The sequence below is a fragment of the Bufo gargarizans genome, chromosome 2 (assembly GCF_014858855.1).
Source record: "Bufo gargarizans isolate SCDJY-AF-19 chromosome 2, ASM1485885v1, whole genome shotgun sequence".
Taxonomy (NCBI): domain Eukaryota; kingdom Metazoa; phylum Chordata; class Amphibia; order Anura; family Bufonidae; genus Bufo; species Bufo gargarizans.
In genome coordinates this window covers 20181487-20198572 of record NC_058081.1, presented here as the reverse complement: position 1 = coordinate 20198572, position 17086 = coordinate 20181487, and the positions used below count along the sequence as shown (strand labels likewise).

Sequence of the window (17086 nt, the reverse complement as noted above, 5' to 3'; positions counted from 1 at the left end):
CTTCATTTGGATGGAGTAAAATAAACCAGCAATTTGTATATCTAAAATCCGAGTTCACTATTATCAACATCATGGAGCAATTCTTTCATGTGCTGTGCCAGCAAGTTTGGATCAAATGCTAGAGCCCCATTTTTCAGTTCTGACATATGTTGGTTTATCTAGTACTAACTTTGGAACGCTTTTACTTATCCAAGCCATTCGGAGACCGTTTTCTCGTGACACATCATACTTCATGTAAGTGGTGAATTGGAGTTGTTAAATTTTTTTGCAAAAATTCGCTATTGTTAAAAATTTCAAGAATTTCTCTGCTTTTAAGATACTTCATAATTTAGTTATTACTTTACATTCCCCAGATGCCTACTTTAAGTCTGCATCATTTTGTAAATGTCATTTTATTTTTTCAAGAAGTTAGAAGGCTTAGAAGTTGAAAGCAAATTTTGCAATTTTTAAGAAAATTGCCAAAACCCACTTTTTAAAAGTCCAGTTCAGTTATGAAGTCACTTTGTGGGGCTTACATAGTAGAAACCATCCATAAATTACCCCATTTTAGAAACGAACCCCCTCAAGTTATTCGAAACTGATTTTTACAAACTCTGTTAACTCTTTAGGGGTTCCACAAGAATAAAAAAAAAAATGGAGAGGAAATTTAAAAATTATACATTTTTTTGCAGATTTTCAATTGTAATCGAATTTTCCTGTAACACAGCAAGGGTCAACAATCAAACAAACCATTGCAAAGTCTAACCAATCGGAGCGTTTGCCGACAAGGGAATGCTCTGATTGGTTCCTTGCCTGCTTCTCCGGTGTCTCTGCTTATAGTGTCACAGCCTCGGTAAGCAGATTGAACGTGACTGCACCTTCAAATGCAGTGGTGTGCTAAGGGGAAGGGGGGCGGTCCGCCCTGGGTGCTTGCTTTCAGTGGGTGCCAGAGCTTAGAAGCAATATGCGCTTCCATGAATACAGATGGAAGCTCTCATTGCTGGAGTGCAGGGAGCTGCACTCAGCTCCCCGTGCTTTGTCTCTCCCGCTGAATGGTGAAGCAGGAAGTCTTCTCCCTGCTCCACCATTCAGCCTGCAGACACAGATCACGCTGCCGGCCTATGTGGGAGATTCTTGCAGCCTGGGAATCAGCATAAGCTCCGCACAGTGATGCAAAGTGATCTGTGTCTGCAAGGCAGAGAGGACTGTGAGCTTCAGGAATGGGACAAGGTGATTAGTTATAATTTTTTTTTTTTTTACAGAGGGGGCACAAAGGGCATTTCTAACATGGATGGAGCACAGAGGGAATTTCTACCATGGAGGGGGCACAGAGGGCATTATTACTACAAAGTGGGCACAGAGGTCAATACTACTACAAAGGGGGCACAGAGGTCAATACTACTACAAAGGGGGCACAGAGGTCAATACTACTACAAAGGGGGCACAGAGGGCAATACTACTACAAAGGGGGCACAGAGAGCAATACTACTTCAAAGGGACACAGAGGGCATTACTACTATTAGGGGGCACAATGGGCATTACTATTATGAAGGAGGCACAATGGGCATTTCTAACATGGATGGAGCACAGAGTGAATTTCTACCATGGAGGGGGCACAGAGGGAATTATTACTGCAAAGGGGACATAGAGGGAAATACTACTACAAAGTGGGCACAGAGGGCAATACTACTACAAAGGGGGCTCAGAGGGCAATACTACTACAAAGGGGGCACAGAGGTCAATACTACTACAAAGGGGGCAAAGAGGGCAATACTACTACAAAGGGGGCACAGAGGGCAATACTACTACAAAGGGGGCACAGAGTGCAATACTACTTCAAAGGGACACAGAGGGCATTACTACTATTAGGGGGCACAATGGGCATTACTATTATGAAGGGGGCACAATGGGCATTACTACTATGAAGGGAGCACAATGGGCATTACTACTGTGGAGGGGGCACAATGGCCATAACTACTATTGAGGGGGCACAATGGGCATTACCACTGTGAAGGGGGCACAATGGGCATTACTACTGTGAAAGGGGCACATTGGGCTTAAGTACTACGAAGGGAGCACAATGGGTATTGCTATTATGAAGGGGGCACAGAGGGCATTTCTACTCTGAAGGGGGCACATACAGTATTACTCCTCTGAAATGGGTAGGCATAACTGTTATGGGGCACTGAGTGGGCATTATTACTAAGAAGGGGCAAAATGGGCATTACTACTGTAAAAGGAAACAGAGTGCATTATTACTGGGGGCACAATGAGGGCAGAACTACTCTGAAGGGGCACAGAGAGGGCATTACAACTATGAAGAGGGCACAGATAGGGCATTACAACTATGAAGAGGGCACAGATAGGGCATTACTACTGTGAGGGATGCACAAAGAAGGCACTACAACTATGAAGAAATAAGTATTTTAGGGGGCACAATGTGGGCATAACTACTGTTAAAGTTGTACAGTGAGAGCATAACTATCATGAGGGGGCACAATATGGGCATAACTACCGTGAGGGGGAACATATCTGGACAACACTACTGTGAAGGTTGTACAATGAGGGCAATACTACTGTGAGTGGATACAACACCCTAGGCACACCACTGTTCAAATGCACTAAGTTACTTGCGATTTGGACGCACGGTTACGTCCAAATGCATGAAGGGGTTAACACAGTCAAACATGCGTTTACCCATAGCTAAAAATGTTAGTGTCACTGACATTATTTGCTATTGCTGTCCTTGCATTCAAGAGTTTAAAAAGGACGAAGGAGAGAACACAAATATTTGTAAAAAAAAAAAAAAAAAGTGTCATATACCAATTTTCAGACCAACTAGATCAATTTTTTTTTTTTTTTTTATTTGGTGCAAAATTAATTTCAAGAAGTTTGCTCATCTCTAAAATGATGAGCAAACCTTTCAAGATTTTGTTGGTTTTCCTGAATTGAGAGAAGGAGAGACCAATAAGTTACTCTGTGTTTGTCAGCAGTGGTGTACCGCCAATGGCAACAGACCATGCAGTTGATATGGTGCCCGTGAGGTTGGTGGACCCGTCAGGCTGAATGGCCCTGCCCCCTCACTTTATCATCTTGCAAGCCGGTCTACACAGCAGCAGTAAGGAGGTTTTGGATAGTAATGCCTACCGCTCGTACTGGTCCCCTGCCTGTATGCCAGATACACCTGGCCAATAAGCAGGGAGATGCCCTGATGCTGTCGCAGCTTATTGGCCAGCTGTATTTCAGCATCACCACATCTTGCCTCTGGCACGGCAGGGGCGTGTCTCCCGCTGCCAGCACCATTGCAGTGAGGTGACAAGAGGTTCGTAGGGTGGACAGTCCGGCTTTCAGACTCCCTGTTCTCCGTGTGGTGCAGGGCCTGGATGGACACAGGGATGTCCTTTTGAACAGCTCACTCTCAGACAGCAGCACTGTGCTGTCTGAGAGTGAGATGCAGGGTAAAAGTCACCCATCAATCCACCCCTCCAACCCCTGCAGAAGTTGATTTTCACCTTCATTTTTTCATTCCCTGTCAGCTGCGTAGTGGGAGGGTGTGTGGCCTAACCAGGTCATGGGCGTGGTTTAGCGGGACCGTGGGCAGGGTTTTAAAGTCCGTCTTTTGACGGTGGCCTGAATGGCCACCCTACCTGCCCCTTGAACTATGACCTCCACAGCACTCCGCTCCCTTAACAGTGTAATCCACAGCGCCCTGCCCCTTTAAAGCTGACCTACAGCAGTGAAGAAAAATGGCTGGTTAGTTATGTAAACCCGGTGTAAAACTGTGTGTATGTGGAGACTAAGGACCTGCGAGCTTCTATTGGCTGATAAGGAACATGTGACCATGTGTATGGCAGTTGGGATAATGAAGAGAAAGACCTGCAGGCTTCTATTGGCTAATGTAGGTCATGTGATGTGCCATATTTTCATTTTAGGGGAATATCTCAGGAACGGTATGTGCTAGAGAGCTGAGACCCGGTCTAAAAAAAATGAAAAAAAAGCTGTTTTCGTCTGCTTTGACTATGGTAAATGACTTTTGTCTTGAAAGAGCAAGTTGCAGATTAGGGATGACGGAACTTGTATTTTCAAGTTCGGCATACAAGGTCCGGGTTATCTAAGAATTCCGTGGTAGAGGAATGCATAATAGAATTCTAACACGAACCTTGTAGTCTGAACATGAAAACACAAGTTCGCTCATCTCTATTGCAGATATGAGGCTGTGCATCAGAACGGTGATGTGAATGCGCCCTAAGGAGACTAGGAAGCGTTACTTATTTGATTTGTTCAGAATTGATCCAGGTCTGAATTGAACTTTTCAAAAAAGTTTAATGAATTGGACCCAAAATTAATTTGCTCATCGGTAATTAATATTCAAATTTTTGGGTAAAATCTGGATAAATTCTGAATTAATCGAATTCATTTGCACATCTCTAGCATGTTTATTTATACATATGTCCTTGTGTTTCATAGCTCAATTGTCCCCTATTTTTTCCACCACGTTTTTGGTGATAGCCTCAAAACTGTTCAATCAGTGCATTTTCATAGTAAGCTTTTTATCTATTACTGTGCTTGAATCTCCACAGAGATTATACCAGCCTCTTAACAGGAATCCAGCTCTTTCCTACTGTTTCCCCGAATATAAGACACTCTTATATTTATTTTTCCTCAAAAAAACACACTATGGATTATTTTCAGGGGATTTCTTATAGCTTATTTATCAAGGATCCAGTGAGAACTGGGTCCAATCTGCACACTGATCCTGGTGCTGAGGAGACTTTCACTTTCTCCCTCAGCTTGCTGTGCACAGAACGACCGGGTCCTGACAGGGGGATCCCACCGTTTTGATGGGGCTGCCTGCAACTCTCCTGTCACCTACAGATGTGGGGCAGATGAGACAGCACCTACAGCAGCTGTCAGGATGAGGTACAGTAGGTGAGACAGCACCTACAGCGGCTGTCATGATGCGGCAGATGAGAAGGGCTGCCCACATCTTCTTTACCGCTCTGCGCCGGTACATAGCCACTTCCATCACTATGGCTTATTTTTGGGGTATTTCTTATGGGTATGGGGAAACACGGTAGTAACTACCCTTTAACAGAGATGAGTAAAGAAGCTATGCTTGGTAGCCTGAGAGGTCTTGGTCGGCATGCAATTTCTTTGACTCAGCACCTTCCACACAATGTTCCTCTTGATTTCTGGGAAATTAGCACAACTTACATCTGCTGGCATCAAATAGCCTTACAAAAGGTAATTTGAATATATTTTAGAGAAACCCAGAGGGGCACACTGAGCAGCATCTCTCTCTCTCAAGCAAACTATCCTACATTTCATTATTGACACCTTACTCTAGATTTTACCTGCCATGGTTTGAAGTTCCAAATGTTTGCACAAGTCCCACCAGAAAATGGTCCCTCTCCAGGCTTGCAGATTTTCATGTCATCTAAAGCTTTAGCCAAGGTATATATAGCAGCATACATAAACCTAGTATATTTTAGGCTGTTGTTGAACATAAAACTGTCAATTATTTCATCTATCTGTTCTTTTCCAGTGCAGTTTCTCTTTACGGAACTTAAAACATTGTCACTGTATGAAAATGTGCAGTTAAAAAGTTTTTCCCAGTATTGCTTCACCCAGTTTGGTCCTCCAGATGATAGTGGATGAGTATTCTTCAGGAACTGCTTTAATCCTGGAATAAGAGTATCATCACTACCTAAGCCAAGTGTGCCCTTTAAAACCTGGAAATAATTACTTGTTGTCAATATAAGTGACCTGATCCAACCAGCATTGCCAATCACAATTTTTCCCTTGACATTTTGTTTCAGCATCTCATTTGCAATAGGAACAACATCAACTTCATTAGCAAACACAATGACAACCATAGCTGTAGACTCTTTGATGGTCTGCACTATTCGTGGAGCATTGCGATCTGGTAGACTTATACGAATATATTCCATAAAAGCAATACATGCTCCAGCCTTGATCAACTCTTGTCTAATTGGGTAAATTCCCTGAAGACCATAATCACTGTCACTCGCAACAAGACCAATCCAAGTCCAACCAAAACTCACAACAAACTGAGCCAGTCCAACGGATTGCAATTTATCGCTTGCAACAACCCTGAAGAAGGATGGAAATAGTTTCCTATTACTCAGGAGAGAGAGACTTGATAATTGACTGACCTAAAAATGAAAAACAAAAGGTGAAAACTTTAACATGCACAGGCATTATAGTGGGATTATACTGGTGAAGAGTGGTTATTCCATTATGATATTTTTAAAAATAAGCAATAAACTTCAAAAATAATTTTTTTGCAGAAGTGTTACCCATAATGGTAGATCAGGAAAACTGAAAACCTTGAAGGGCATGAAAAGAAAAGCTTTCTGTACTATACATGGTTCCTGAAAGCGACCCTCTGGTTCTAGAAAATAAATTAACAATAGCAGGGGAATAAAAAGAACAGTTACCTGGTGCTCTCCTTTTCTTTATAACTGCAGATCTGTCAATTCCCAATCTCCTCTTCTGCCATCCAGTATGGCCGCACTACTTCTCAGACTGTCTGATGCGTACTGTGCATTTCATAGCCTAAGACATTTCCTGCTGCTCTCAGATTGGCCGGTACTGCTCACGTGAACAGTGCTGGCTAATCCAAGAAAAACAATAGCTGATTTTAGGGAGACAAGCTAAAAAAATTAATAAAATCGAGCCTCATTTAAGAGTCTCAACACAGCAATCCAAAGCTCCCTGCGAAACAGTAACATGCAAAATAACCGTGGAGCCCCAGTTATGGATCTTCAACACAGTGAAGGCCAGATATCCCTCATAGGAAGGAAAACCAAGTAAAGAGGTATCTCCATTATAGAGATCACCATATCCACCATATTAAGTGGCCCCTATATCAAGATCCAGCTCTTTTACAAGCCTTAAGGATATGACAGAGGAAAACCTAAGCCAGTTAGCCATCCACAGACAGTTGTTTCAGGGTGTTGTCCCACATCAGTGTGTAGGGTTCTTGGTAACGGGAGCAATGACTTGGAGACTACTCAAATAAAACAATAGCTGATCTTAGGGAGACCAGCTTAAAAAAACCACAATGGAGACTAATTTAAGAGTCTCAACACAGCAAGCCAAAGTGCAAAGTTCCCTGGGAAACAGTAACATGCAAGATAACCGTGGAGCCCCAGTTATGGGTCTTTAACACAGTGAAAGCCAGATATTCCTCAAAGGTAGGAAAACCAAGCAAAAGGGTGTCTCCGTTGCAGAGATCACCAGATCCACCATATTTAGTGGCCCCTATGTCAAGTGGCTCCTGACCAATCCATGGGTAGGGCTAGACAAGTAGGAAGTGGTTTGGGCTACTGAAGCACAGTATGCACCAGGTCGTCTGAGAAGCAGTGCAGCCATTTTGGATAGTAGAAGGGAATTTGAAGACCTGCAACTAAAATGAAAAAGAGGTCACCGTATAAGGGTTCTGTTCATTCTACAGTTAATGTGTTTTTATCTTTTTCTTGAACCAAAGTGTTGGTTTAAATAATCCTTTCCCCATTTGCATTGGAGTGGTACTGTAGCTTTGTAACAAAAGATCTGGCTAGTAATTCTTGTACAAGTCACTGGCCGTCTGAGATAGATTATTGCTGCCTCTGCCTCTAACCTTCATCTTAACCCTGTCTCTGGATTCTGCTTTCCTTTGGATTTGTACTCTGACTCTGATTTTGACTTCAACCCGTCCGACTTCTGAACATCATTAAACATTGTGTTTCTAAAGGATAATTCCTGGCTTTGTTCCAGAATTTGTCTCTGCTTCTGCTTCATACATTCCTAGCAACCATCACTACCACAGCTACTCTGGGAACCAAAATGTGGGAATCTGACTGTTAAAGTATTGTGGATCTGCAATACACGGGTGCCGTTCCGTGGGCATTCCACATCACGGATGCGGACCTATTCACTTGAATGGGTCCGCAAATCCGGAGATGCGGAATGGTGTGGAATGGAACCCTATGGAAGCACTATGGAGTGCTTCCGTAGGGTTTTGTCCCGTACTTCCGTTCCACAAAAAGATAGAACACGTTAAAGTAAATGGGTCCGCGATCCGCTGCGGCTGCCCCACGGATGGTGATCGTGTATTGCGGGCCGCAATTTGCGGGCCGCAGCACAGCCACGGGCCGCACGCGTTTATGTGCAAGAGGCCTAAAAATTATAATACAGGTCCTTCTCAAATAATTAGCATATTGTGATAAAGTTCATTATTTTCTGTAATGTACTGATAAACATTAGACTTTCATATATTTTAGATTCATTACACACCAACTGAAGTAGATCAAGCCTTTTATTGTTTTAATATTGATGATTTTGGCATACAGCTCATGAAAACCCAAATTTCCTATCTCAAAAAATTAGCATATTTCAAGAAAAGAAAAGTAATTTTAATACAAAAAAAGTTAACCTTCAAATAATTATGTTCAGTTCTGCACTCATTACTTGGTCGGGAATCCTTTTGCAGAAATGACTGCTTCAATGCGGCGTGGCATGGAGACAATAAGCCTGTGGCACTGCTGAGGTGTTATGGAGGCCCAGGATGCTTCGATAGCGGCCTTAAGCTCATCCAGAGTGTTGGGTCTTGCGTCTCTCAACTTTCTCTTCCCAATGTCCCACAGATTCTCTATGGGGTTCAGGTCAGGAGAGTTGGCAGGCCAATTGAGCCCAGTAATACCATGGTCAGTAAACCATTTACCAGTGGTTTTGGCACTGTGAGCAGGTGCCAGGTCGTGCTGAAAAATTAATTCTTCATCTCCATAAAGCTTTTCAGCAGATGGAAGCATGAAGTGCTCCAAAATCTCCTGATAGCTAGCTGCATTGACCCTGCCCTTGATAAAACACAGTGGACCAACACCAGCAGCTGACATGGCACCCCAGACCATCACTGACTGTGGGGACTTGACACTGGACTTCAGGCATTTTGGCATTTCCCTCTCCCCAGTCTTCCTCCAGACTCTGGCACCTTGATTTCCAAATGACATGCAACAGTCCAGTGCTGATTCTCTGTAGCCCAGGTCAGGCGCTTCTGCCGCTGTTTCTGGTTCAAAAGTGGCTTGACCTGGGGAATGCGGCACCTGTAGCCCATTTCCTGCACACGCCTGTACACGGTGGCTCTGGATGTTTCTACTCCAGACTCAGTCCACTGCTTCTGCAGGTCCCCCAAGGTCTGGAATCGGTCCTTCTCCACAATCTTCCTCAGGGTCCGGTCACCTCTTCTCGTTGTGCAGCGTTTTCTGCCACACTTTTTCCTTCCCACAGACTTCCCACTGAGGTGCCTTGATACAGCACTCTGGGAACAGCCTATTCGTTCAGAAATTTCTTTCCGTGTCTTACCCTCTTGCTTGAGGGTGTCAATGATGGCCTTCTGGACAGCAGTCAGGTCGGCAGTCTTACCCATGATTGCGATTTTGAGTAATGAACCAGGCTGGGAGTTTTTAAAAGCCTCAGGAATCTTTTGCAGGTGTTTAGAGTTAATTAGTTGATTCAGATGATTGGGTTAATAGCTTGTTTAGAGAACCTTTTCATGATATGCTAATTTTTTTAGATAGGAATTTTGGGTTTTCATGAGCTGTATGCCAAAATCATCAATATTAAAACAATAAAAGGCTTGAACTACTTCAGTTGGTGTGTAATGAATCTAAAATATATGAAAGCCTAATGTTTATCAGTACATTACAGAAAATAATGAACTTTATCACAATATGCTAATTTTTTTAGAAGGACCTGTAATTAACATTTGTTTCTTGGTTGCATTACTGGAAGCCCTTCAGCATGTGATACTCAATAGAAAAACTGCAGTCACTGGGGTATCATCAAACACAAAATTCCTTGATTCCCTGGCATTTTTATGTGGCCTTCAAACACAAGCCAGTCATTGTAACTCCTCAGTCAGGTTTTTACTTTCAAGTAGCTGAATATTCACCCTGTCCTGTCCTGCATGGAACCAGTTCGCTTCACCCCTAGTCATTTTAGCTTTGGGAAACCTGAGACTTACTTTCCCTTCTGTGGGGATTTGCTCTGTACAGTACAGAGGCAAAAACCAGTTGGCAAAGCAAAACTGCAGTGTTTATTTACACATAAGGCAAAAAAAATATGACAGTTCGCAGTCTTGGTGTTAGTTCACATAATGGAAAGTCCAAAGAACAAAACAATCACCTTGTTAGCAGTTTTTTCACCAGCGGTCCACAACAGGCTTTAGGTGGCCTGTCTCCCAGCATGCAGCTCTCAGCCCTCCAGCACGGCAAAAAGCCTCAGATCCCAAACACAGACTGACTGTGCTCCCCTGTCAGAGAGTAGTAATCCACACCACCTGACAGTGCTGACTGTTTTTAAACCTGGCCTGGAACGTGGGGAGTAGCCACCCACCCAGCACTTTGGCTACTCCCAGTACCCCGGACCAGCTTTACAGCCATACTAAACAGCTGAAGTGTCAGACTGCAATCTGCAATACTGACAGTTAAGAGAAACCGGCTCTTACCTCACCAAGGCCCCTTATTCCTTCCTACACTTCCTACAACCTTGAAAGTTCAGTGTGAGCATGAGTTTTGGCAGTGTTTGCAAAAAAATAAAAAATAAAAAGCAGTTACAAACACAATAGGGAGTGGGACACATTTAGTTACGCACATTGAAGGAAGGTAGAAATGTCTGGGTTCATCAGGGAAAGAAAAGGGATGGTATTTACTTAGAGTTCTGTGTGTTTTATACTAAGCGGGGTTGTACTGCTAAACTAATTATATTGCTTGAATATTTGCTCTGGTTGGAACAAAAAATGATGTACAAATTACTATGCATTAAAAAAACACTAATTGATGAAGAACATATGATGTGCCGTGGATTTCTCCTGTGAACCATTTGACGCTTGTCCTCTATGAGCTCCCACCACTTAGGGTGTGCAGATCTCATATCTCCCTTTGTGTTTTATACTAAGGGCAGGTGCTGCTGGAAAGTTCATGTAGGAACTGAAAATTCTACAATCACCAAAATCCTGCACCAATCTCATTTTTTTTCGGTATATGAACCTCAATTTCTAGAGTTTATAAGTGTTATATATGCTTTTTTTCCCTCAGCAACAGCAGCATATGTTATGCTCCAAACACTGTGCAATTGCATTTTTTCTTCAATTTTGCCACCTTTTGCAATTGGGTATCTCAGCGCGTTTCAGTGCATCATTTCACACATTGTATTGCGTCAAGATATCATGCTGTTTCAGTGAACGCATTTTACTGCCATAACAGTATTAATATACCCATTTTAGTTAAAGCATTATATTATTTCAAGATACCGTATAGTTTCAGTGAACACATTATACTGCATTAATATAGCAGCTTCACTCAGAGCATTGTATTATCATCTAACAGGTTTGCGTGCTGTGAGCTCGCACCTGTTTTCTGCGACCTTACTACACAGGTATAATCTGGGTCCCTAGCAGCCAAGTCCAACAGCCCTCATAGTGGACTATGGAAAGAAGTAGCCTTAGATCAACTAACCTGGGTGATGAAGGAAGATACTGTAACTAGCAGCTTTTAAGTTTGATGGTGGTGGTCCTGGATGACGATCTCTGTTTTCTTTCGCACCTCTGTTTCTTTACAAAATGCTTTTTTTTTTTTTTTTTTTTTTTTTTTTTTTACGCTTACCAGGTATTTGGTGTATCCAGCAGAGAATGCCAGGAATCGGCTGGACACTAACTGCAGCGTACAGTGGTTTATGTCCGACTATTCTCAGCATTTTTGCCCAAATGGGGCTGGATCTCCACTGAACCCTATTATAATAGGGCTGTCGGGCATTCCAGTTACATCCAGTAGTGCAGCCTTACTTGCCATGCACATTTCCATTTGTTTTATGTTTAGCCAGTGATCATTATCAGTGACAAAAATTACAGTTTTTGTCAACATTTGTACTTATTGTATCCTTTTACCTGTGGAAATTTGAAGGTTCCCAAGAAATGAGCCAAGATAATTGAGTTGGTTGAAACTTCAGATCCAATAGTAGCTGCGAAGGATGATCTAGAATGGCACTGGTTGTTAGTGAACGTCGTACTAGCGTCAGTCAGAAACTGTAAAGCTCCTTGCAATTCATAGTGAGGTATGTTACACGTGTCATACATCTGATATCCTAACGTAATGTTTGACAGAAGATAGGGATCACTGTTGACCTCCTCAATGGTGAACATCAAGGTCTGAAGCATTTGATATGATTCAAGAAGAAACCTGGAGGACACAAATATGTTACTTTCTGCATATGAATTTTCAGTGAATTTTCTTATTTTTAGATTGTATATTACTACAGTAGCTATTAATGTTAGTATAGTAGATAATAATAATGCTGTACATTATGTTACTGTTCATAAAGTGTAACATTTCATTTTCTTTCTATCTTGGATGGTAATGTGTTTTGTCAAAATTCATAAATGATGGAATATTGTTGAGTTGCCAGAGTTAACTCAAACATTTCCAAATACCTCAAAATAAATAAAGATCCCCTCTGTTACCGCCATGTTTCCAGTGGCTGCAATGATGATGTAGAATTATATGGCAGCCAATCTTTGGCATCAGAGGTCTTGTGACGTATATCACTGAGACTTGAGATTAGCTAAATTGGTCATATACCTCTACATCACTGTTACAGCGTCTTACACAAATGCTGTGAGGAGAACTGGAGCTGTTGCATAGAAAATAGTGGGGAAGTAATGATAGTGTACCTTGACAAGAGGTGGATTTTGTAGAAGAAAATTCAACAATTTCCATTTATCTGAATGGGACTTGCAGAAAATCCATGTGGTTGCCGACAAAACAACCATAGTACGAAACAACCACAGTATAAGACAGCTATACCAATGGACAATCCTAGAACATCACAGCTCTACCACAACCATAGTACGAAACATCCACAGTATAAGACAGCTATACCACAGGACAATCCTAGAACATCACAGCTCTACCACAACCACAGTATAAGAGAGCTATACCACAGGACAATCATAGAACATCACAGATCTACCACAACCATAGTACGAAACATCCACAGTATAAGACAGCTATACCACAGGACAATCCTAGAACATCACAGCTCTACCACAGCCATAGAACGAAACAACCACAGTATAAGACAGCTATACCAATGGACAATCCTAGAACATCACAGCTCTACCACAACCACAGTATAAGAGAGCTATACCACAGGACAATCATAGAACATCACAGATCTACCACAACCATAGTACGAAACATCCACAGTATAAGACAGCTATACCACAGGACAATCCTAGAACATCACAGCTCTACCACAGCCATAGAACGAAACAACCACAGTATAAGACAGCTATACCACAGGACAATCCTAGAACATCACAGCTCTACCACAACCACAGTATAAGAGAGCTATACCACAGGACAATCATAGAACATCACAGATCTACCACAACCATAGTACGAAACATCCACAGTATAAGACAGCTATACCACAGGACAATCCTAGAACATCACAGCTCTACCACAGCCATAGAACGAAACAACCACAGTATAAGACAGCTATACCACAGGACAATCCTAGAACATCACAGCTCTACGACAACCAAAGTACGAAACAACCACAGTATAAGACAGCTATACCACAGGACAATCCGAGAACATCACAGATCTACCACAACCATAGTACGAAACAACCACAGTATAAGACAGCTATACCACAGGACAATTATAGAACATCATAGATCTTCCACAACCATAGTACGAAACATCCACAGTATAAGACAGCTATACTACTTACTGGACAATCATAAAACATCACATATCTGCCACAACCATAGTACGAAGAAACCACAGTATAAGACAGCTATACTACTGGACAATAGTGATGAGTGGCAGGGGTCATATTTGAATTTGTGATATTTCACGAATATTTTTTAGAATATTTGTCATATATTCGCAAATTCGTATATTTGTTATATTATACTTTTCTTTTTACGTGAAAATCGGCAAGGTAATGATCGCGTAATATGCAAATATTGCGCACTCAATACAGTTGTGGGTCAAAAACGAATATATAGCACTATAGAATATAGTGCTATATATTCATAATGATGAATATTCGTCATTTTTTCCATCGGAACAAATGATTCCTCCTTGCTTTTTGCTTGTGGCCCAGTGACTCATTGGCCCACAAGCAAGAAGCAGGGAGGAATCATGTGTTCAGATGGAAAAAATTATGCCCAACACTACTGGACAATCACAGAACATCACAGATCGGCCACAACCATAGTACAAAACAACCAAGTATAGGACAGCTATACCACAGGACAATCATGCTACCATATGAAATAAATCCTAGCCATAGGGAAAAATTAAAAACGATCCAGATACACAGGCAGGCTAGGCTGCATATTAACACGTTTCAGGTCATATTTGGAGTTAATCCTCTGACCCTATAAAATTTATTACATTTGAGACCTAACAGATATTAACCCTTCATCAGCAGGGGAAGAGACCAAGTTACTTAGAAACATACATGATATACAATTATAAACAAATGTAAAAAACAAAAACAATGTTTAAAAACTCTGACAGCGCAGTTGACTGTACATAAAATACCCCAAGAAACATAAAATAGTTATGTTTCAGAAACCCTTAAACAGAGCTGAGCAAAGAAACTTTTCTTGGCTATCTGAGAGGCCTTGGTTGTGGTACTATTTCTTCTTATGGAGGGTGTTGAGTGTGCATGAGGAGTATCGTAACCCAGTGAATGTTCCTCTGCGTTTCTTTGAAAAATATATGAAAATTAGCACATCCTACATCTGCTGACATCAGAAAGGCTTAGTAAAGCTAATTTGAATATCTTTCCCAGAAACCCAGAGGAACATTGCCTGGCCTACAATACTCCTCACATGTACTATGCATGCTATAAGCTCTCCATAATGAGAAAGAGTACAAAGTTTTTTTTTTGTTGTTTTTTTTCCCCCCCAAGAATCAACCTCTCTCTCAAAAATTCAGAACTGGTAGAATTAATTCACTCATCTTTACTGCCAAGTCATGTGGAATAGATATCTATAATGAAACATTGACCACAAAGAACCATGCATAACCCTACTGCAAAGAAAATGCTTCAGGAGCACCTCAAACATTTTTGGTGTCACGAATATAGCCCGGCATATGCTCTATCAAGGGTTGTAACAAAGAATGCACCCATTTGGACAGTCATTGGCAGAGCCTATGCCTGAAACTGTAGGTCATGGTGGAAGAGGAAAAATATGTTTATGTAATATTGAAAAAAATAGGAAAATCAGGAATCCCAAATTCTGCTTGTTTCTTGTTAATTACACCCTGGGTCAAACCCTACAGTAGTAAATGCTGTCATTTTATTTTAAAGTCAGGCAAATGGTCACATGTCAACTTGCGATAACTTGTAATATCCTACAAGTTATCGCAACTTGTAATATCCTCAAGAATGCAAATCGTGCCCCCATGTTCTGATTGCGATATTACTATATCGGCCATGTGACACAAATTATGTTGTTTAGAAAGGCTGATTAAGTCACGCTTGACCAAGTCCTAGAACCAATCCAGGGCTGCAAAGCTTGACTGCTGGATAGAAAGAAGGATTCATAACCCTAAAGGCAGAGGATTGATTGACATTCTCTACAGCAAACATACCACGGGACAATCATAGAACATCACAACTCTACCACAGCCTTTAGTACAAAACAACCACAGTATAAGACAACTAGACCATAGGACAATGATAGAACATCATAACTGCACTGCAACCTCAATACAGGGTGGCAATAGAATATCATAGCTATGCACCAAACATAGCACTAGACATCCATAGGATAAGAAGATCACAATACAAGGCAACTATAGAACAACCACACCATAGCTTCTTCATGAATAGAGCTACGCACAACATTTTCATGTACAATCATTGACCTGCCCATGGATAGACAATCCCAATGTTTTTCACACATCCTATATTACACATATTTGCCGTAAATATCTCATTGGTTCACAATCAGTCATAAAACCTGCAACCTTATCTTATCAGGTTTTTTGATCGAGGTGTTGAACCAACAGAGACAACTGTTCTTACATTTATAGATCTCAATATGTAGGAGGGGGGGTTAAAATGTATAAAAAGCAAGAAAAGAAAGCATCAACTTGTTGCAGCAACTTGGCATTGGGCTCACTTACACTCTGCAGGTAGTCTTGGGTGGTTTCACATTAAATGTAAATTTTTGGTAGATCTTGTCAGTGTTAACAGTCACTAGTACTCCTATCATGATATCGCCAGGCTTTCTTTTCCCCTCCAGGTCTGACAAAGTCGGTAAACTGCACGTCTGACCCAAGCAACAGACAATGGACATGAAATGTAACAGGAGGATCTCCAGTAGTACTCTATACACATGCTCCATATAACAGTGGTTAGCCAATGGAAGAGCTGAAAAAATAGAAAGTGCACATAGTAATAGGTTATGTCATCTTTCCCTAACACCTGTTTGCTTGATACAAAGTTGATAATTTATGATATTGAGTAGACTAACCAACAAAGGATGCCCCATGTCCAAAGAGGAGAAGCAGTTGCTTGACAATCAAGCAGTCAGGTATAATGTATGAGAACCATCAGCTATTCAATTGTAAACTAAATGGATGAATTAAATGCAATAAAAGAAACAAAAATTCATGACATTATTTTTACCCATGAATGGTAATTTTGTTTTATATTACTCATGGATCTTGTTGGAATATGAAGAATTTAACAAGCAGTGTGATTTCCTACAAGTAGCTAGTTCATGTACAGAAACACACACATGGGATGGCAATGATATTTAGCACTTTATCACTATGCCTAGACCCAAAAATCAATGGTCTGGCATATCTAGCGAGACCAAAACAGAAGAAGGTGATCGTGTTTTCACCACCTAAGGAAAAAAAATACTGGAGAGAAGGAAGTAAAGAAGATATGGAATGTATAGAGAGTTTGGATTTTTGACGTACATAGTAAGCCAAATAGGGAGCACCAATACATACAGTTTTCAGGAATAACCTACTGCTTCTGATATTCCCATGTATAATTATATTAAAGG

At 41.3% G+C, this 17086-nt stretch overlaps 1 protein-coding gene across 1 annotated transcript in view; it reads right to left on the bottom strand.

Moving 5' to 3' along the window:
* The window catches only part of LOC122925507 (extracellular calcium-sensing receptor-like), a 38107-nt gene extending 21825 nt beyond the window's left edge, over positions 1-16282 (bottom strand). The window contains exons 1-3 of the mRNA XM_044276861.1: positions 16194-16282; positions 11927-12218; positions 5334-6155 (exon numbers count right to left, since the gene is read on the bottom strand). Of these exons, the coding sequence (XP_044132796.1) occupies positions 5334-6155; positions 11927-12218; positions 16194-16282 (1203 nt within the window). The remainder of the gene's footprint in view (positions 1-5333; positions 6156-11926; positions 12219-16193) is intronic.
* Positions 16283-17086: the final 804 nt, after the last annotated feature.